Source organism: Passer domesticus, chromosome 5, assembly GCF_036417665.1.
Source record: "Passer domesticus isolate bPasDom1 chromosome 5, bPasDom1.hap1, whole genome shotgun sequence".
Classification (NCBI taxonomy): domain Eukaryota; kingdom Metazoa; phylum Chordata; class Aves; order Passeriformes; family Passeridae; genus Passer; species Passer domesticus.
Genome location: NC_087478.1, coordinates 28571598 through 28593410, shown reverse-complemented (window position 1 = coordinate 28593410; position 21813 = coordinate 28571598). Strand labels below are relative to the sequence as shown.

The 21813-nt window shown below is 39.6% G+C and overlaps 1 protein-coding gene across 1 annotated transcript; it reads left to right on the top strand.

The window, feature by feature from the left end:
- Positions 1-20049, top strand: DBX2 (developing brain homeobox 2). The gene is made up of 4 exons (XM_064422492.1): positions 1-678; positions 12413-12508; positions 17014-17201; positions 19581-20049. The coding sequence occupies exons 1-4, from the start codon at positions 135-137 to the stop codon at positions 19902-19904; spliced, it is 1152 nt and encodes a 383-aa protein (XP_064278562.1). The 5' UTR covers positions 1-134; the 3' UTR covers positions 19905-20049.
- Positions 20050-21813: the final 1764 nt, after the last annotated feature.

Below are 21813 nucleotides of genomic sequence, written 5' to 3'. Positions count from 1 at the left end.
CCGCCGCCATGTCGGGGCGGGCACGGCGGGACAGCCACCTCGGCTCGCCGCCCTGCCCCCGCCCCGGGGGGCTGCTGGGCAAGGCGGCATTGTTGGCCGCGTCCATCACTCCTCGTCCCCGGCTGACATAATGAATGCGCTTGGACACACCTTCCAGCCCGGCGGAGAGGCGCCGCGTCTCCACGGACAGCCTCACCGAGCCCTCCGCTCCGCTCCCCACAGCCCTCGGGGAGGCGCCCCGCCAGCCCGCCCGGCCCCACAGCCCGGCGCCCCGTCCCAGCCCAGTGAGGGGCCGCGGCGGCCGGGCCGGGCTGGGCAGGGCGAGGAGGGTACAAACTCTCGCTATGCTGCCCAGCGCCCTTTACTGGGACCTGGTGGGCTCCTCGGCTCTCCTCAACCTGCCGGCGGCGCCGGGCTTCGGCAACCTGGGCAAAAGTTTCCTCATCGAGAACTTGCTGCGGGCCGGGGCTCCGAGCCCTGCCCAGCTCCGTCCCCTCCCCGCCAACCCCGTGCCCCTCAAGCTGTGCCCCGCGGCGGAACAAATCAACCCCTCAGGGGCTCCCTTCCCGGCAAGATGGGCTTTCCAAGTGCTTAACCCGTCGGCGGCGGACGGCGGCCGCCCGCCAGCGCGGGCCGCGGCGGCGGAGAGAGGCGGCATCTTCCCGCCGGCAGCCACAGGTGAGCGCCGGCCCCTCCCGCGTCCTGCCGCCGGGGAGACGGCACCGAGGGGCTTGCCGAGGGCTCGGCCCCGCGCTCCGCACGGCGGAGACGGCGGCAGGAGAGGCGCGGCCGCCCCGAGGAGCCCCGCCCGGTACCGTGCGGCCGGGGCTCCGGCCGAGGGTCTCGCCTGCCGCTGGCCACGGGACGCCGAGGAGCGGGTGGTGCGGGACGCCGGGCGGCGCACCTGTGGGTGCGGAGCGCGGCAGAGCCCCGTGATGGCCGCGTCGGGTGCTGTTAAACGCCCCTAATCGCAGTTCTTTCTGGTCTAGACGTCCCGCAGCCTCAAGAGGTGGTAGAAGCTTTGCCGCCAACAGGCGCTCCGGGAAAGTCTGAAATTCCAAGTTTTGGGAGGAAGGCGAGCGGTCCCATCCTCCTAAGTAGCGATAGCTCGGGAGGCAGCAACCCATTTCTTTACACGCCCTGCCTTGCAGGATATCAAGGCGTGGAGGACCCGGCTCCTCCTGCCAAAAGGAGAATTAAGCCGTGTAGAACAGGCAATTTTTTGGAAGTTTTGATAAAACCAGGGACGGGGGAAAAATAAAAAAGTTTTAAAGAGGTGTAAAGGTGCGTTATCAGCCCCTCGGCCCGGTGTCACACTGGGAGCCAGCGCCCTGCCGGGCGGTGGGGACCAGCTCGCGGGCGCCGGGGGCCCGCAGGAATCTGTGCCATGGAATTGGAAACAAACAGGTTTACAAAACACGTTCTGTTTCTTGAATGCGCCGATTTTTCTATAAATACATTTTGTCTGGGCATGAGAAACGTATTTTAAGAAATGCGTACTTCTGTTAGTCATGGAACTGATTGTAGTCAATTAATTAAATTCGGTATTAGACTCGCTATCTAGATCGTATTTTGCTTTTCTGTTAGAAAGCATAAATTATTCCAATATTATGCGGTATTTTAAGAATTTTTATTTATGATCATGCAGTTTTAAATTAATTTAAAATGAAAATCAGACAAGCAGAATTGTATTTATTGAATTAATTCTTTGAGATGTGAAACCAAAGGGCTTGTTTTGAAAACAGAAGTAATTGTTTTCTTTTCAAACATAATTGTATTTCAATTAGATCCTGCAAATTGTTCTTCAAAATCCAAAGCAGTGTTTGATCCTTTAGCATTATGTACTTCAAAGATAGCCAGGAGAGAGTCAAAGTGCACATTAACGTTTCTGAATGTTCCTGACCTCTCAGGTAAGTGTTACCTTAAGCATATCAGTTACTTAAACGTGTTTAACTATAGGCTAGGCCAGGGAACACGACAAGTATCATCTTCCTGCAAATCAATGAATATTATCCCTGCCTGCCCTTTGCCCTTACCCTGAAAAAAAGTTCTAGAGAAAATGCTATATTTGTTTGTGGAAAGAGAGATAGCAGATGCCCCAGCACCCTTATTTGCTAGAGGTAAAGGTATTTTGTTGGGTTTTATTTGTTGTTGTTAGTTTGTTTGTCTGGGTTTTTGTTTGTTTGTTTTAAAAAGCTATGGGTAAATTTCTACAGAAGTTCCTGAATGTCAGGTTTTGCAAATGCTTGTTTCCAGGGTTATTTCTTCTTTTGATTGACCCGTAGCAGTAGTTGTGATTTTAGTGCGTTAGCTCTGTCTAGTGATTTGGAGTCCAGTCCTGTGCTGCTTCTGATTCCGCAGCTCGCACAGATCTTGGCAAAAGCACCGGGCTCTTGGATTTGAGCAGGGAGAAATACTAGTGTTTCCTCATTCATTGTGCCCCTAGGAGAAAATTCTCCTGTGACTGTACACTTGCCACAGTGACTTTTGTATTCTAACAGGGATCTGTTGATTCTGATCTCACTTGTATGTCTTAAAGTGATGAGGACGCTCAGTTGTCTCAACATTAATAAATTTGAATGAGATTGGAACTGTCTTGCTGAGCCAGTTTGTGGTTTCTAAGGAGTCTCTCATCTCTAGTGTAGGCGTATACTGAGGAAACTGTTCAGACCAGACACTGCATTTGTGAGTAGGGCTGGGGTAGTCAGGCTGTGTGTAACATTTCTTGTTTATACAGTGATAGGGCAAAGCAGCATTTTGGCAGAACAAAAATGTTAGCCTTCAGGGACTAATGAAGATATTTTTACTAAGGAATTTGTCCTAGGTAGAGTTTTTAATTTACTGATTTTTTTAAAAATAATAATAATAAGCTCATATTTGGAACCCTTAAATCACATGCCATTTTGGAAAATTTTTCTCAAAGTCTTAAAAAAGATTATTGAAAAAGATAAAGCAAGTTTTTTTCAAAAAATATTTCTGAACTAGCAAGTGCTTTATAGATCATGCAGGGACTAAAACTTCCCTAATAAACTAGCTTGGCATAAGCCAAGCTTTCATTTATTTTTTAATTAAAAAAAAAAAAAGGAAATTGAAAAAGTACCAGACTTTTTGGAAACAGTATATTACTCAAATTCTGTAGTGAGGTCACCAAAAGTTCTCAAAAAGAAGGAAGTGTAAAATCACACCAGGGACTTAAGTGAATAAGCTGAACCTTTTTATATGTATTCAGGGTACCTACAAAGGGAAGACTTGAAGAAAGCACTCCATTTTAGGGTATCTTTTAACACTCCATAAAAGTGCTAAAGAATGTAAATCCTGTATTCTTTCTGTAAACTGGAAAGCACTTATCCATGGTGGCAAAGGAGACCAGGTGGGTTGGCATTCTTGAGCTGGGCTCTCTCATCATGGTAATTTTTCCTTTTGTAACTCTTCAGCAACTGAGTTGTATCAGCGAGTTTCCTTCCCATGATTTACAGGTTTCAAAGTGTTAGTTGGACTATTTCAAGTGTTTATCTGCATGCATCTTTTGCGTATACAAATGTATCCTGCAAAATTATCATGATTATTGTAATTATTATTATTTTTATAAAAACTGAATAAGAACTCAGTAAGTGTCACACCCTAAATATTACATCATCTAATGACCATGGTAGAAAGAAATATATCTGTTGTCTGTAAAAGTGTAAATAATCACTTTCCATCATTATATACATTTTGAAAAATTAAATGTAATCATTGTAGGTGTTTGAAATTGGTTTGGTTTAATTTAAGAAGAACATGAGCAAAGAGCATGTTACATAAAACTTAGGAAAGAAAAGCAGAAGGAGCATTACTGCTTTATGATGAACTCATGAGCCTTCTGCAGTGGTATGCCAATTTATACTGGCATGGGATTCCCACAGGCTTTCTTGCACTTCATCTGAAGCCCCTTTGCTCTGTGCTGTCCTCAGTTTCTTCTTGCTAATCAGGGTTTTAGTCCCTTGACTCCAAGCCTATTGTTATCTTCTGGATAAATTAGAAGACTTGACAGTTTTCTGACACATGAAAATTGGCCAGACGATGCTGAGATGCTGTGCCTTGCAGCACAGGTGCTGTAAAGAGGTGCACTTCAAATATTTCCTCATGACTTAGTTTCCAGAAGTATTGGCTGGCACTAGAGCTGAGTGACCTCCTTGGCAAATGTGGAGTTACTCTGCTACCTGAAATAATTTTTCTAAGTATCTCTGCTCTTAAGTAATTTGTCCTGGAGGAGGTTGACAGTAAGTGCTTTACAGCGTGAATATGGTCATGTAGCAAGACTGTGCCTTTCTGCTTTAATTTTGGCATTTTTGTAGATGAACAGAAAAAGGAGATTGAAAACTGCAGCAAAACAAACAGTGAGATAATTCCATTGTAAAACCTGTGGAGAAATTTATCTTAGGGGATATTTTTGCCTAAAGCATCAGAATGCAAGAGAACAGAATGAAGGACAGCACATGTAACACAAAAGAAATCAGAACTATATAATAAATATAAATTGGACTTAGAGTAAGCATGTGTAGATGTACTTTATACATATCCAGATACATTTGTGCTATAGATGTGTCTTTTCTTTCTGTAACATTTGGGTACTTTCATTTTGATCCAGTTATCATCACATTGTGCCAGTGAGATAGAAGAGATTTCTATTGTGTAGAGGAGAGGCTGGAGCAAAACCAAATGAGGTGACTTATCTAAGATAATACAGAAAACTGGTAGCATTACAAGGAAATTAAACCAAGTCTCTGGAAAATGATGTCAATTTTTTCCTTCTCAGGTGATGATACCAAATCTATCTTGTAATACTTACTTGAATCAAACATATCTTATTCCCCATATTTAATAAAGTGTCTTGTGTTTCTTTATAACAACCAGGAGACAATTAAATTACTGAAATTTAAGTGATATTTTTTCTTTCATTTTGGACCTCTTCTTAGTGAATTAGTGCTTATTAATTATTGATTTCAACCCAACTGGCAGCCAGGGTGTGTCCTCAAGTGACATGTAACACTAGCTTTCAGTAAAATAAAAGACAGGAAAGAGCCCAGTGTTTTGTCTTGAGTCATCTAACTCAGGCAACAAGTTGACTGACAAGTCTTAGGATTTTTTTGTTTTGTTGGTATTTTCTGGAGATGGAAAGCTTCTTTAAGGTGGGGAGATCTATTTGGCATCTTTTCTTATTCCCTGATTGCCAGGAGCACTGAGACACTGTAATTGTTTTGAAAGTTTGTCTTTGGAAGCAAAGAAGTTTTTGTAAGTATTAGAAATCACAGACTAGCACGTTTCCTGTTTCCAGTTAACTTTGTGAGCCATTTAATAGAATTGGTCTGGAATGCCCAGCATATTTTAAGAGTGGCTGCAGAATGGCTTTTAAAGGACAAACTGTTGTCCTCATTGTGAGGTTGCCAGAGCTAGACTAGTGCCAGCTACTCTCCGACCCAGCCGCTAGTCTGGCATTCTGTGCTCAGTGAGGAGTACAAGCATTGGCTGGACACTGCTCCTTCCTCTGGCTACTCTCGTGGTGCTGTCTCTTAGAAGGAAGAGGATCATGAGTTTGGTCCTTGGCAAGATTTAGATACTACCAGAAGATCTCAGAGTGGCACTAGGAAGACAAGTGGTGGAGTTTGTAGGGAAGAAATTTACTGATTTGAAATCATAGAATCAGTCATGCCTACAGTTACTGAATTAACGTCTGTAAAATGTATTTTGTACAGCAGAAAGAGCTGGTCTTCTGAAATCCTTGCTCATGACTTTAGAAAACACACAACTGTAGTAAGGATTAATCTCATCAGGCAAACTCAAGTGCAGATTTCAGGTTTTCTTGTACTGTGTCTTTATTATTTTCTGTTAAGAAATCATCCTAAATTTTGGAAGGTGAGTTCTCTGCTCCCATTGCCCTCTGAAGGTGTTTTGCTTCTTTTATAAAGCAGCTCTGCAAAATAACACGTTTTACATGGTACTTTTGTGGTCAGTCATGACCCTACAGTAGAAAGGGGAGTTTTCCAGTTGAAAACAACTGCAGGTTTATAAAGCAGTAGGAGGCTGTTTTAAATGTCTGTTATGTAGACCCTGATATTTATAAAATTATACATCCAAACATTTTCAGAAACCTGGACTGTGTTTCTTTGAGGTGAGCTGCCACTTTGGAGAAGTGGCCTTTGCTTTGTGTTGAAAAGCTTATGAAAATTGTTCGTAAGAGGCTGCTTTTTCTGCAGTTGTAGCACATAATTCTCTTGAGGTATTCTGAATGTGTGTTGAGAATGTTACCTCCTTGTGACTATGTGAATATCTCAAGTTTCAACTTGAAAAAGTATTTCCTTGTACAAATGTAAAAATACTAAACCCCTTTTGTTAAAAAAGAAAAAAAGAAAAAAGAATTCACTATTTATTTTTTATTCTAACACTGTTTATATTATCTTGGAACTTTTGTCTGTTTGGAGCTAGCAATACTGCAACAAGTAAAGAATGCTTCAGGTAAAAAAAAATTTGGCAAATCAGTGCATACCACAGGAATAAATGGTGCATTTTGGGCTCTTGTAAGATTTTGAATTGTGCTGCAACAATGAAAATCCAGTGAAAGTTGTCTTGCAGCAGCTGACCCTAATTTTGCCATGCCTGAGGAAATAATTTCTAAACAAATTGTAATATGTTGAAAATCAAAGAAAATAACTAATGATTTCCTAGCTGAATTTTTACATTTTTTAGAGTCTTTATGGCTGTACAGATGATAGTATTCTTTTGTTGTTACCTATGAGGGACAAGAAGAATGTCATGGTAATTCAGCTGTTTAATAAAAAGTAGGTGTCCTGTCTAAGCTGTAGTCAATACAGAGAGATGCCTCCAGAGGATGAAACATCTTCTGTGTCTGTTTTAAGGTGATGAATTGTTATGTAGAGCTACTTATCTCTTCTCATTGACTGAACAGGAGGCCCAGACAAGGAACTTGGGCAACACACTGAATTTTTAGACAGAGAAATGACAGTGATGCCTATTTTGACAAGAACTGGTAATCATAAAGTGCTGAGGCACACTAGTACATGGGCATCTTGAGGAAGGACAAAGTCAGAAAAAAAGCTGGTAAATCCACAGGTAGATTCCCACCTTCTCAATAGCAAGGCTGTGTAGGAGGCATGGAGAGGGTAAAAGCCACTTTTACTCCTGACATCAGGGTACCCATGGAGTCTTTGGCAAACATTGTGGGGTTTGGTTGTTGCTTTGGGTTGTAGAGGTGAGATCTGACCATGTATTGTCACCAGCCTCAGGCTGGTGTATTTCCTCCGGTGTACATGTACAACAAATTACAACATAATAATTAGGCATGTGAATGATGCCTCTGAAAACTGACAGTGATTAATGTGGTTTCAGATAATCTGCAGTGTGATGCTCTTGGCCATTACATTGCTGTAGATGTAAGTGGTGATTATGGTGTTAGCATTTCAAGCCCATTTTGGGGGCTGCTCTGACAATTTTTGAAAGCCTCACCACGACCCAGCATAAAAATACAAGCCCACTCCTTGCCCCCGTGTTTTGTGTAGGAATTAAAAATACATATATTTAGAACTTTAAAACCCTTTCTCTGAATGTTTTAAAAACTGACCTGTGGATGCTACTCTGCTTTACCCTTTTGGCTTGACTTCCTTTGAGCATTCATGTGGTTGCATTTTACAGAAGTAGGAAGCAAATGGTAACTTTGGGAGTGCAGGACAGCCAATTCTGAGGGATCCTGCACCACAGGCTCTTGCAGTAAGTTTTTCCAGTTCCATGTGATGGCAGTTGCTTTTGGGTAGGATATGGCAGTGGCTGCTGCTTTGTTCTCGCAGTTGGAGGCTCCTCTTCAGCTGATTGAAATGCTTTGGGGTTGCACAACTGCTGTTGGAACACTGCACTCTAAAGACAGTAACTGCTAGGGAAAGAGCCATGACTCATCATGAGGTCCAAGGCTTGGGTTCGGGAGCAGAAATGCAGCTCAGCTGGATCACTAAGCTGGCAGAGCTACTGCTGGGCTTTTTCAGGGAGCTCTTCATGACATGAAACTTCCCTGCAGCTTTGCAAGAGCCTGCTTTAAACATTGCCAAGAATGGATGTAGGTAGGAAATTGCAGTTGTGCCCATGTTATGGGCACAAACCATCCAAGGTTCTCAGATGAAGTGTGATAATTTTACTGATAATATATTTAAGTTTCCTGCAAGGGCTGGAACCTAGGCATCACGGTAGAAAGCAGTTCATGTGGACTTAGTAATGCTTGGAGAATTGAAGTGTACACACAGCTTGAGGTTTCTCTGCTCCTGTTGTTAGTTTTGTTAGCTGGCTCTAGGCAGTTTTCAGAATAATTTTTTGGAGGTGTTCCAGCTCTCTTCACAGGTTGATACCACATTTTTATCAATAATCTTTAAAACCCCCCAACAGACTAGCAGCATGTGCAGTGAAGGAGCCTGTATGGATAATACCAGAAGTTTGCCATCAGTTTCACTTTCCTTCAATAGCCATTTTTCCTTCACCCCTTCCCACTTTCCTGATGGTTGATAGCCAAACTCATTACTGAGTTATTTCACAACAGTAGTATTAGAAAGAGTAAACAGTGTCCTTAATAATAAGCCATTTTCAAAGTTGCATAACTGATTGTATTTAGGACCCTTACTCTCAAAATGATGGATAGTTGGAAGGAAAACTTCTGATCCCATTGTGAGTATGACTTTTTATAATGGAAGGGCTTTTGAATTTTGAATATTTTCATAGCAGATAGTGTCTTTTAAAATACCTGCTTTCTGGGTTTTAGCACTAGATAAGCTTGAGACCTGTTTACATGTTTAGTATTATTTTATTGTCTGTAAAATTATTTCTATTCACAAAGGTAAATGTAGTGAACATTATGACTAGAATTTGCATACAGCACCAGTGTCAAAAGTATTTGTTTCGTGAAAAAAAACCCCAAACCCTAGGTATTTCATACTTATATATATATATATCTGATCCAATACATTTTCTTTTAAGGCATATAGTACAGTTTTAGGAGTGCCAAAAGGCACTTATATCATACTTTGATACTTTTCATGCATGTGTGAAGCTAAACCTGTAAAGACTGAGTTTTGTGAAACATTTAATTCCACACAGGCTCAGTTTTATGAAATGAAGATATAAAGCAGAAAAAAGCTTAAGTGTCCTGAATACAAATTACTAGGATTTTGGCCCTGCTTTAAGTTCTTACGCATCTTTGGGAGCAACAGCTGCCTTTTGGTTACTGTGTACCTCATTCTGACCAAAAAGTAGCATAATTAATATTCTGACATCTCAGCAGAGATGAACAGCAAAGAGTGTTTGCTTTAGGTCTCTTTATCAACAGATATTGATAGAGTTGCTGTGATGTACGTGAAAAGAAAATAATAGGTAGTGCTTCCTCTATACTGTTCTCAAAACTGTAATATGTTATTTCTACAGTTATGATTTCAGTATAATTCTAGGTAATTTTAATTCTGTTAATGGAGTTTCATACAGGTAGTGGAAGCCATTTAATGTGATGAACTGTGTTGTTTTTATCAAAGATGAAAAATATACATGGATATGTTATGTTGAAGCATTAACATTTTTCTGTATGTAGAACTCCCAAGAGAGTTGGGTATCCCTCTATTATGTCTCATTTTTTATACTGATATAACTCTGTAAAACTGCTGCACATTGGTTTGAGTGCAACAGCTTCAGTAGATGTAGGGATGTAGTTTCATGTACGTAATGTAGAATTCACCAGTGCATCAGTGTAGCTGCAGCACCTTAAAAAAGGTTATGAACTGGACATACATGTTGGCTATCGGTGTAGAGAGACATCATGGCATTGTTTATTGCTCAGGATCTAGACTAAATCTTGAGAAGTGAGCTCAGGAACCTCTTTGTTCAAAGTTACATGAGGATTTCACCTGCATCTTACTTCTTAAGCAAATATTCTGTTTCAAATAGGTATGCGCCCTGCAGCAAAAAAAAGCAGCAATTGGTTGAGAGAATTAGGGAAAATGCTCAGGAAAGCCAGACTCATGATTTCCATGAGCTTGAGCAGAATTAGGGTCAAGATCTCTTTGCATCGTGGTACTATGCTACTGTATTAAATCATTGTCAGCAACTTCCATGGAAATATATTGCTTTTCTGGAGTTTGCTTCAGCAAAGAGTTTGCTTAAGTTGTTACTCTGGTCCATCTTCAGACCTTTATGCTTGCAGCTTACTTGTTGAGAGATGTAGTGAATGGAGGAAACTGTCCTTTCTATTCCTATCGTTACTTCCAGGAGCATGCTGTCTATCTGAATCAATATCTTGTTCAATTCTGATTTATCCATGTGTCTTGTGCTTTTATCACACACCATTATGAACCCCACATTATCAAAACAGAGCAAGGAACTGGACAAAGTTAAGACACCATAAGAGGGAATATCAAGGACGGGACAAATGTCTGACAAAAATTGCATGGCATGAATGAGGTGCTGGTGCAATGATTGGAGGGAATAGGACATTATGGCAGCCAAGGAATCTCCCAAGATATTTAAGAAGAAAGCAAAGGAATGGAGTGTGCCATCTTCTGTATTCTAAGTTATATTTTCAGAGGTGGAGGCTTTTACTTGACTGTAAGGGAAATTTGATAAAAGCACAAGGAATGAGCCTCCCAAGGAAGGGAGGAAAAGCTCCTTTACCTGAGACTCTGGGAATTTCAGAGGATAAAATATACTGTCAATGACAAGCTCTAATGTCCAGGAGCTTGGTTAATATTTATCTTCTACAGCTCCTGTGCTTCTTGAGTTATTCAGATCCTTTCCAGCTTACACACTTCACCAGTTGCATTGAAACCCTTTGGATACATGGGATAAGTAGTAATTGGCTGCACGTTCTTGACAATTTTAAGTTTCTAAGGATGTGGTTCCACATTTGGTGGTCTTGTGTGGAAAAGAAGCTTTAGAATACTAATGCCTGGTGTAAATCATTCTTTTTTGTAAATGTTTTGCAAATATATGCCTCAAAACCAGGCAGTTAATTTATATGTCATTAGAAAACGAAAAATTTCAATGGAAAGCTGTACCAGCAAAATGCCTATCAGTTAGCAATTGCAACTTAATACTTTAAAAAATGTTTAGAGTTAGACTTACAGCAATAAATTTTTTGCTCTGGGATAACAGCAAATTTAAGGTTCAGAAAACTTATTTTGAGGTCCTAATACATACTCAGAAACTTAATTTTGAATGATCTTTATTTTTAATTGCAATTGAAAAACTTTTAAAAATTAGCAGCATAGCTTAGATACATTTGTCTATTTACCTTTATTTCAGATTGTTGATTTCTTAATTTTTTTATTTTTTTTTTTACCTAAGTGTGCTGTTACTTGTTTTTAAATTTAATGGGATTTTTTTCCTGGAGATTTAGACAACTACAGTACAGGCTCTAGAGCCACTTATTTTCTGCCTAAACCAAAACAAGAAAGTGACATGGATGATTTGATGCTGATCACATTTTACAAGAGTACAGTTCTAGCAATGATGTATCTTTTTCAAAACAAAAAAATATTCCAGGTTTCATAGTTGACTAGTACAAGCAGAAATTGATAGGTAATTAAGATTAATTGAAAAGCCCATGAGCCTTATAGAAAAAGAAATTAAGGGATAAATAGATAATGAAGACCTTTCCATGATTTGAAAGCTCTTTTTAGATATGAGAGACTTCTATTAAAAAAAAATCCATTACAATGTTACCTAATTCTGTGTGTTGACTTTGCAGATTTCTTTTTTGTCTATCAACCAGAGCCTTCAGCAAGTTGTTTATTTAAATTTAGAGCACTTGTCTAGCAAGACTAAGTTGACAGTCAGAATAACAGAACCAGGCCTTATAGTATGTGCCTGTAGAGTTCAGCTGTTTCATCTCATGCTATTTTACAAATTTTATTACTAAAGGTTTCTTATTGAGGACATTATGGGTTTGAGTGCTGTTAAGAGCATTGGAGTACCAGCTGATTTTTTTTTTGTAAGATGAGATGCTTACTAGAGTTATTTTAAATAACTTTCAGATTCATTATAGTCATTATTTCAACAACATATTATTGAAGCAATGTGTTCAATGCCAATATTTAGGAAAACCCCCATAATTACAGCAATTACTGAAGGAAATTTCTAGTCTGCAGAGCTTCATTCTTACAAATATGGGGAGAGTTTTGCATATTATACCTAAACTACACATGTAAAATAACCTTGCTAAATTAAAGAGCAATTACTTGGTTTATCATTGTTTGCCTTAAAAATATCACCATGTTGAAAAAAGGAAAAAGAACTTGTGGGGCAGGACTTTACACACTGACTTTTTGGAGGACTGTTGTTATGAATATCACCTAAGCTCAATGGATAATCAATTAGATCTATGCTTTCTTTGCAGCTCTTTCCAAACACTTTTTTCTCCGAGCCCCGCCATTCTACTCAGCATGCTGTGGTGGGTCCTGTCAGCACCCTGCATCCCCCACTGCTTTTCCAAGTAAGTTTTTATGCTTCATCAGTAATGCTTGAGTTATTCTGTAAACCAAAGCAGCAGGATTTAATGTGTTCTGGAAAACTAATTGGTGATGCAATGGCAGCAGCTAATTCCTTAGTAAAATCACAGCAATTCTATTCAGAGGGTTTCCAAAGATTTATCAAACTTAAGTACACTGAGCAATTGTGAGAGGTTTCTAATGGCATTGAGACACCCAGACAGAGCTAACCCAGGAAAGTGCCTTGTTTTCAGTTTGCTAGAAACAATTCTTTAAAATCAGTAACTCTTTTAAAAATCAGTGTCAATAAACATTTGCAAATAAGAAAAGAGCTGGAGGATCGTAAAATGCGTGCTGCATTTTAATGTTTGTTAGGGGTAAATTATGATTCAGGAAGCTTTAGCATTATTTAAGTACAACAATCATTCTTTTTGTAGCAGTCAAATGTGTGCACATGTTTAATTTTGTTTCTCTTCTTTAATCATAATGTAAAATATTGAAGAAGTATGTTGAAGAGAATTTTGACCAGTGTTCACTATCCATTTAGGATTAAGAATCCATTTAATCCAAAACTAAATTTAACCTTGATTGGGAAGATTGCATGCCATAGTTTAAGAATGGACAGTCATGATTTTGTGCTTATGGCTCAGGAATTAAAACAGAAGGAGCATTTCCTCTTTCTTCAAAACAGGAAAAAAAAAAGTACAAATTGCTTGTCAAATCCAAATGAAAATTGGAGCTTATGTGTGCTCTGGCATATACTTTTTATCACAGTTGCATTCAAGCCGTTCCTGACTAAAGTGCATGCTTTTTATGAATGTTTCAGAAGGGCAGTTGCTAAGTTGAATGATTCTTGACAAGTGAGGCAGCAAATGCTGGCAGTTTAATGAGCTGCAAGTTTCTGAGCACCTCTTTAGGGGGCTGACACTTTCCCACAGAGCGTTTTACATGGCCTCGGCTCTCCCACAATGGCTGACAGCACCATGACCAATCACCACTTTCACTTTACTCATCCACACGCGACCTCACCACAATTTTTCACTGTGCAGATGAACTTTAGGAACCATTTCACATTGAAAAGGCCTGGGCAAGGGTCAGTTGCCCTTTTGTATGGCCATAAAGCAATACTCTATGTGCCAGTCTTTTCTCCTGTCTCACATTCCAAGAGATTTTCTGGACACCATTTAAAGCACTTGACTGAAAAATAAAGCACTGAATGAAACTGACTTTTATAGACTCATTCTAGCTCATCTTCCCATATAACCCTGTCTACCTGAAAAGGGATTTAGTGGATGAGCTGAGTGTATACAGGGACTTGCTGAATACATAGGCCCATTATCAACTGTGGGGATTGTTTATTAACCAGGACTGATACACTACTATTTTGGAAGTGACCTATTAATTGTCCATTTAACTAGAATGTATTGAATTCTAATGAAAAAATGGAAACCATGACTAAAGCTTTTACTTGCTCCTTCAAGGTGGTCTCTGCCATGAAGGCAAATGAAGATTGTTCCACAGATTAAGAGGACATTTATCACTATATATTAGGATACAAAGGAAAGACTTAACAAAAATCAAATCAGTAACATAGAAAATAGTTGGTCCCATTTATGTCAGCAGAACACTAAATCTACTGCATGTTCAGAGTGACAAGCTTCAAACTGACATATATAATTTTGCTGAAATTGTTGAAATATATCAATGACTGCCTATCCTGATGCACTGAAAACTCCTGTAATCCACAAACCAAAATTTAGATTTTGTGTAACAGTTGGAGTGCATTTTAGAATATGGCTTATTTTAAAAAAAAGTCTCTAGGCTATTCAGTTGGTGGTAGGTTTCAGATTTTTTGCTCCGTAGGCTGTTTGTTAATGCTTTTGAGCATTCTGCTCATCATGAAATTTTGTTCAGTTAATCTTTTAAAATCCATCACATATTGTGCCTTAGTGTGCAAAGATGCCTCACTATTAGTCTAATATCGGTGTTAACCTGGACCCTCCATACGGCCCGTACAGGAATTAATTGGCGCCTTGAGGCTCCAGCAGGAGGTTGTTTCCTTGCTGATTGACTGTTAACAACCAGCCAGGCAAGACAAATTTTAAGGGGTCACATAATTTGGCGTCCTCTGTCCTTGGCTGACAACTCCATTGTGGAACGGAGGCCGGGAGGCAAGGACCAGCCCTGTTACGCCTCTTCCCTTGCTGGTGTCTCTCATCCCACAGCGGGGACGAGAGAAGGTACCAGTTCTGCTGCTGGTTCAGACTGTACCTTCCAGTAAACCTGAGAATGGTTGACAATTCAGCAGAAACTACTCAGAGGCTGCCTGGGAAAAGGTACTTAAATTCACTAAGTTTGAGAAGAAAGAGAGAAAACATGCTTGAGGAAAGAAGGCTCCCAGCTTGCTCCCAGTTTTGTAGGTGTGATTGCAGCATGCAGAGGGGTTATAAAGGTACTCTGCAGTCTCCAGAGAAATATCAACCTGGCTTGCCCTTCCATTCTGATGTTTTGACTTTTGTTCTGCAGATTGTTTATTTTGGTTTGGATGAAGTCTGACTGTGTATCACAGTGTAATACATATCAGGACATTAACCAGTATGTTATGATTTTGAGAATTGAAGTACATGTGTATAAATTAAGGATTATTTATACTCTAACATTGCAAATCATAATAATTATTTTTACCACATGCTGTTATGAGTGACAGATAAAAAGATCTTGATTTCTTGACATGAAAATTTCAAGAAAAGAATTGACAGAATGCAATGGCCCCTAAATCAGTAACGTTTCACAGGGGTAGTCTTATTTTAGTGAGTAATCATTGTACACTTGCTCAGCTTCTGATGCTCTTCTTTACTGGTCAGAGCTGGAAGCAGGATGCAGGGGCAGTGTAAGGAATATCAATATCATGTATTACCAGTACCACACGGCTACAAAAGTATTTAGTCAACTTTGCAAGACATACAGATATACACTTGAGTTTCTCATCATTATACTACAATATCCTCAGTATATGTGTGTTTGTTTTTCTGTGGGTGTCTAAATTATACATATATACACATATACCCATGTGTATATATGCATAATATACAGAAGTTGAAATGTGGTGTAGCCCCAAGAACAGTTTGTGGAAGCTGCATCTGGATTTCATTAGTATTTTCAAGAGCACTACCTCAATTGAAAAAATTTATTTAATTTCCCCCCAACCCCATTACAGCTGACTAGAATAGATAGACTTCTACACAAAAAAAAAATGTTTTGTATTTTAGAAAATCTGTTTTTCAGGGAGAATTTGCATTTGGCTTTGATATGAAAATGGTCAGATCCTTTGTAGGAATTGAGCAGCAATACATCTTTGCAGGTTCTGTAACTATAAGCTGGGAGGGAAATCTAGGCCCATGGACCTGAGAAGGTGGACAGCAGGAGGGCAGCTTGCATCTGAATGGCCACTCCTACAGCAAGATTGTAGGTGTCAGTGGCTGTACAGCCATGGCACAGGTTTCTGAGCCAAAGTGCAGCTGTTTCCTGGCCTGCTTGCATCTCCCTAATTATCACGTGCCGTGCTTGATGATGGGCCCTATTCAACTGATCCCTGCTCCTGCTTCCTGAGTATTTGAGGAAGCTGGGTGCACTGGAAGCATATGAAGCTTCACCAAGGACAGCTTATCATACACCATATCTTTCTAGGGGAGAGGGAGCATGGGAAAGCACTATGGCTTTAGGTTTTATTGGGTGTGAGGAACATGAGAGATTTATCCTGGGGTTTCTCTGCACTTTGTGTGAACACTTCTACTTTGCTGCAGCTCTGTCCCCCAGCTTTGAGGCTGTTTTCCAGGGTAGGGCTCCCTCTAGGCGTGCATTAAGGGGATGTGATTGGATTCACTGAAAGCTGCCCTCCCAGGACTTGCTATGAGATGTCAAAGGATTAGAAACCAAGCTGAAAGAAGTAAGTCCAAGTACTCTCCAAATCCTCTAATATAGGAATTTTTGTAGTTTCCAGAATAACTAAGTGAATGACCAGGAATTTTCTGAGAAATAGATCACTCTGAAACCCTTTCATTAGTAAAAAAAAAAGAAAAAGGAAAGCCTACTTAGTTTCTTTGAATCACTATTACAGACCACTTATTTTATATTCCACGCAAGGAGTAAATAAACTCATAGGAAAACGTGTTGTAGTTTACTTAGTGGTGATGACTGGCAAAGAAAAGTGAAGTTCCCCCCTGACTGTGTTTGAATTTTACAGTATTATGGGCTCTATCCTAATATTCCTCTATGAACTTATCTGATTTTCTTTGTACCATGTCAGGGGGAGACTCTTGAGTGCTGTCAACACCTCTAGATCCAAGTGAGGATTTAATCCTTAATAAACATGACTAAAGCATTACAGCACACTTATAACACCAACAAATCAAAAGTGGGACAAGAGTCTGCAAACACTATAATGAACAGCACTTAATATTTCTCTGATATGTGCTAGATGTTTTGGGAAATTCTCATCTATTTCCAATAGGGGAGGAAAGTGTGCTGCCTCTTCTGACCCAGGAGTCTAACTCCAAATCCCGGAGAGGCATATTAAGAAGAGCTGTCTTTTCTGAAGACCAGAGGAAAGCTTTGGAGAAAATGTTCCAGAAGCAGAAGTATATTAGTAAAACAGACAGGAAGAAACTGGCCCTTACCCTGGGTCTAAAGGAGTCTCAGGTAAGAAATGTACTTTTGGGGAAAAATCTTCAAAATGGCTTTGAAGGAGGAAAATTGAACAGTGCAGGAGCAGCCCTGAACTCTTTTATCTGCAAAGACCTCAGTAAATCAATGACAGTTTAAACCAGGGAATACTTGAACAGTTTCCTAGTTTATTTCCTGTACATATGCATTCAAAAATGGATGGCTCCATTTTCACACAAAGAAACATGACCTCTGTGTTTCATTTCCAACTCGCTTTTTCTTTGCTGTCCGACAGAGCCCCCTTGGAAGCTTTGGGGTAGGGAACTGCTCTAAAGGCAGTGGAAAAAACATGAGAGTGTAGATCATTCTTTCATTCCACTGAACACCCTTTGCACTCACAGATGAGCAAGGCAGTCACGAGGGACAAGGGACTCAACAGCACTTCCTCTGCAACTGTTCTGCCCAAAGAGACAGGCAACCATTCATGTGGAGAGACACTTGACTGCACAAAGAGATTTTCAGAGCTGAGAGATACCATAAGAAGAAAAACTTTGCAGGGTGACCTGCTAAAACACTCCCACTTTATTTGCCAATTCCCATTTCATGGGATTTTTTGCATGAGCCTGGGTTGGTCTGCTGCAGGACTTTAGAGTTTAGCTGAGGGTCTAATGCCTCCAGTGAGCTGTTCTGGCTGAACTGCTACATTAATAGTGGTGCTGAGCAGCAGTAGCCCAATCTGGAATCTTTGGGCCCTTGCCTATCTGCAGATGAAAACAAAGGAAAAATGCCTGGCTTGAAGAGCACATAATCTGAAAGAAACTGTGGGGAAAAAAAAAGTTTGTGAGGGCATGTAACAGCAGAAAATGAACATGGTATTTGCTGACAGGTAGGATTCTGAAGGTGCTGGAGTAGATGCAACCCTCTAGATTGCAGCTGAAATACTGAGAGGTGACAGTACAATTTTGTTTATTTGAATGCAGTAGGAGTGAAAGTGCCTCAGATGCGTGTGCGGAAGCTCTCTGGGGAACAGAAAAGCCTGGGAGTGGTGATGACAGCTCTTGTTATCTCTGTCTTGGAGATTTTAAGAACTTGAAAAGGCTCTCAACAATTTGATCTAACTTTGCAGTTGGCTCTAGTTTGCACAGGAGGTTAGATCTGGTGATCTGTGGGGGTGCCTTGCAAACTGATGACTCTGACACTGTTACAAGCACTGCAACAATAAACACTAAAACAAGCTGTGTGGTGTTTCTCAGTGTGATGTACATAACTGTAATCTCTGCAGGAAAACTATTTCAATGGAAATGTGCAGTTGCACTCACCAGTGTGCTGCCTAAAAAATTTTCCAAAATGTAGTCAAATTCCTAATATAGTTATTTCCTCGAGATTTCTGGAGCTCATGTTATTCAGGAGAACTTGGGTGTGTAAAAAATAATGTAATGATACATAACCACTACCACTAAAAGAATATAATTTTGTGATAGTGACAGACCAGATGATATTCGTCTCTTTTTTATTTCCCTCATGAAAGGAAGAGAAGTTGCTCTGAAGGTTACTTCTTCAATTTTCTGACCAGTTGTGCTGGAGGAACAGTACCTATCATCTCAGACAATGATTCTCAAACCTTTCAAACCACAGCCTTCATATCTTGTTTTCATATCTTCAGACCTAAATGTAAATGCTTAAGGGAAAAGAGAACACAGTGAATAATTTGATTGTTCACCCTCACCTTTCTTCTCTTCATGTAAAACCAGTTCCTGGTTGTATATTCCCCTAACCTTTCCCTAGCATTTTATAAATGCCTTTGAATGCTTGTGTTAAAATTGCAACTCAAAGTTTTTGAAAAGTTGATTTTGTCTCAAAATCACATGGGTTGTAGGCAACTCCTGGAAAACTCAGTCAGGCAGACAAAATATCTCTGAATCCTCAATCCCATCTCTGATGTCACAACACAATTTTTGGAGCTGTATGGCCAAGCTGATTTTAGCTATGTTTGTGAAAGGGACAGTCATGCTTTTTACAGCCTCTGCTTAATAGAGGTCCTCACACCACCGGTAATATCACTTAGTTTTCTTAATGATGACACTAATTTTCTCTGGGAATTCTCTTCTGTCAAGGATGTTGCTTGTAGGAAACTCTTCTATCCCTAGCTGTTGGGCTGTCCATTTTCCAGTCTAAGCTAATTAATTACTGTGGATGGTGAAAGTCAAGGAGAATATTTGTTCCAGTTGTAGTAAATAGTGATGGGAAAATCCTCAGATAATGTCAGTCAGTTGCCTTTACTGGTTCTCTACTGTAACAACAAATAAGGAAGGAATGTGAAACTAAGAGGATGGAAAGGAAAAAAAACCACTTGTTAGGGCAAAGTTGTTTAAAGCAAAGAATAATAATAATAAACTCCCATTAACTTGCAAACAGGTGAAAATCTGGTTTCAGAATCGAAGGATGAAATGGCGAAACTCCAAAGAAAAAGAAGTGCTTTCCAACAGGTGCCTCCAAGAAGAAGGTCTTCAGGAGAACTACCTCTCACGATCCACCATGAATTTTACCTCCCCATGCCCATCTGTGTGGGAAATGTCTGAAGAGCGGGCAAGTCCGAGGTGGAGGGAGAATTCTCCAGGAAATTCTGAAAGACTGAATACTATACAACCACCTCCAAGAGCAAATTCGTTGCAGAGCCCAATCTATTTGTATCCTGACCAAGACACTGCAAACAAGGCATCATCAAGTGTAAGGGAGTAGGGGCAGTTTGTAAATGGAGTGGGAGAGTGCAGGCTTCAAATGAGCAGTCTTTTAAGATTAACAATATTTGAACATTGTAAAGCTAACTAGTTTATGCTTCAAAAATATGCTAAAGTCTAACACCATTAAAATTACAAACAACTAATGACTAAAGAAGCATTCTTCAATATACAGTCTTTTCTTGTGTCTTTTCCAGTCTTGTACTGACCTTAAAAGTAAAATAGGAACTGATGGTAAGTAAAATGAAGTGAAGAACATGAAGCTGAATTTGTGCTCTGATTTATACATCTGCACTGTATGTCATGCTCGTTAAAAACACACTGATAGAGAATCACTTTTATCTCTCATTGTAGTCAAACCAATTAATTTCTTTTGTGCATGAGATAAAAAAAGCTCTTCTCTCAAGACAGTAAGTGGTGTTGGGTTCTTTTAGAAATTCATTAAATAACACAATAGATTCATATGGACAATACAAGCATTTTGATGTGTTTTCTCCATCTGTCTTCACCTATGTCAGTATTTAATTAGTTTTAAATAGTATGGTCACAGGTCAATTGATAACCTCAGTAAAGTTATGCAATGGTAAAAGGCAACTAACCTAGTCTATAAAATGTTCAATTTTTAAGTAACTCTGATGAGAGTGTGTACTGGAAAGTGCAGTTCACTGGCTTCTGTCTTTCTGTCCATGCATGAATCTACTAGCATTCTTAACTTTGAATTGCAGTGTCTTCTTTTTGTCTGTTGGTAGAATCTTTAATATTTCAAAACTGTAATGGCAATGTGCAGAATTGTAGCCAAAAATGCACTAAGCAACACATCCATAACTGGAAAAATTGCTACTACAGCCAGTTCAGAAAATTACTTACGGAGATGATGTACCAACAGTAGCATTATTCCTGGCTTACTGCTGTTTAAACTGGTGCCAGTAAGGACACATTAGCATATATCTGTATCAAAGATAGGACAGTATTCTGTGTAATACAAGTAGCCTTGAATATTATTAAAGCTACTTAAAACTATTTTCTTTCTTAAGCCAATTTAAGGAGGTCAGTCTATGAATTTAGGTGTATCTTTCTTAGTTTTATTTGGAAATCTTTAATGCTATGCTCCCATTTTGAGCTATAATTTTCTTTTTCAAACATTTAAAAATACCTTTGTTGAGAAGAGAGACTAAAGTTATTTTATGTTACAGGCAAAACCTTATGGAGACCATTATGGTTTTATAGAGACTGTTTTCTTTCTGGCATTCATACATTTTATAGGCAAAAGATTATGATAACCTAGTCTGGTTTTTCTTATCATATATGCCTTGAATGTTTCTGATTATTCTTGCCTTGAGCTCCAAATATTTTTAACTGTATTGTACATCTTTCAAAAAGCTGTGCAATTGTTGTGGAGTAAGTTGTTATTTAATGTTTTACCTTTTGATAGATGATTTACTAGTCCCCTTGTTACATTGTATTATCTGGGAGGTGAAGTTCAGATACATCTGCAGCTAAAAAACTTGAGATTCCAATGATGATCCTTGTATCATAACATTTGTGCACGATTAGGTGAGTTTTGTACCTTGCCTTGTGCATGTCCTGCTGTCTCAGTGGCCAAATATGCAATCCAAGTCTTGCATTATGTGGTATTCCTTGCATGTGATTTTCTCTGCTTGATCTAAAGAAAAAAACAAATTACAGAAGAATTAAGAAGTTATCTCTTCCTGCATTTACAAATCTTCATTAGTGTAAGCTGCCTCAACACCTACTCTCAGAGCACGTGTTGTATACTGGTCAGTAATGAGAGGAGTTTATTCCTCTCTTGCAGTTGAAATCCTGGAACAAGCTCAGATTATGCAAGAAACATTTGGTGGGGAGGAGAACAGACAGATTGTGTACACATGGGTATGAATTTGGTGTTGAAG

Excerpts from the sequence above, each read along its gene's own strand:
- DBX2 (XM_064422492.1), top strand. The coding sequence starts at position 135 with ATGCGCTTGGACACACCTTCCAGCCCGGCGGAGAGGCGCCGCGTCTCC. Across the intron at positions 12,509-17,013 it reads ATCCCCCACTGCTTTTCCAA|GGGAGGAAAGTGTGCTGCCT; the intron begins GTAAGTTTTTAT and ends TATTTCCAATAG. Across the intron at positions 17,202-19,580 it reads TGGGTCTAAAGGAGTCTCAG|GTGAAAATCTGGTTTCAGAA; the intron begins GTAAGAAATGTA and ends ACTTGCAAACAG.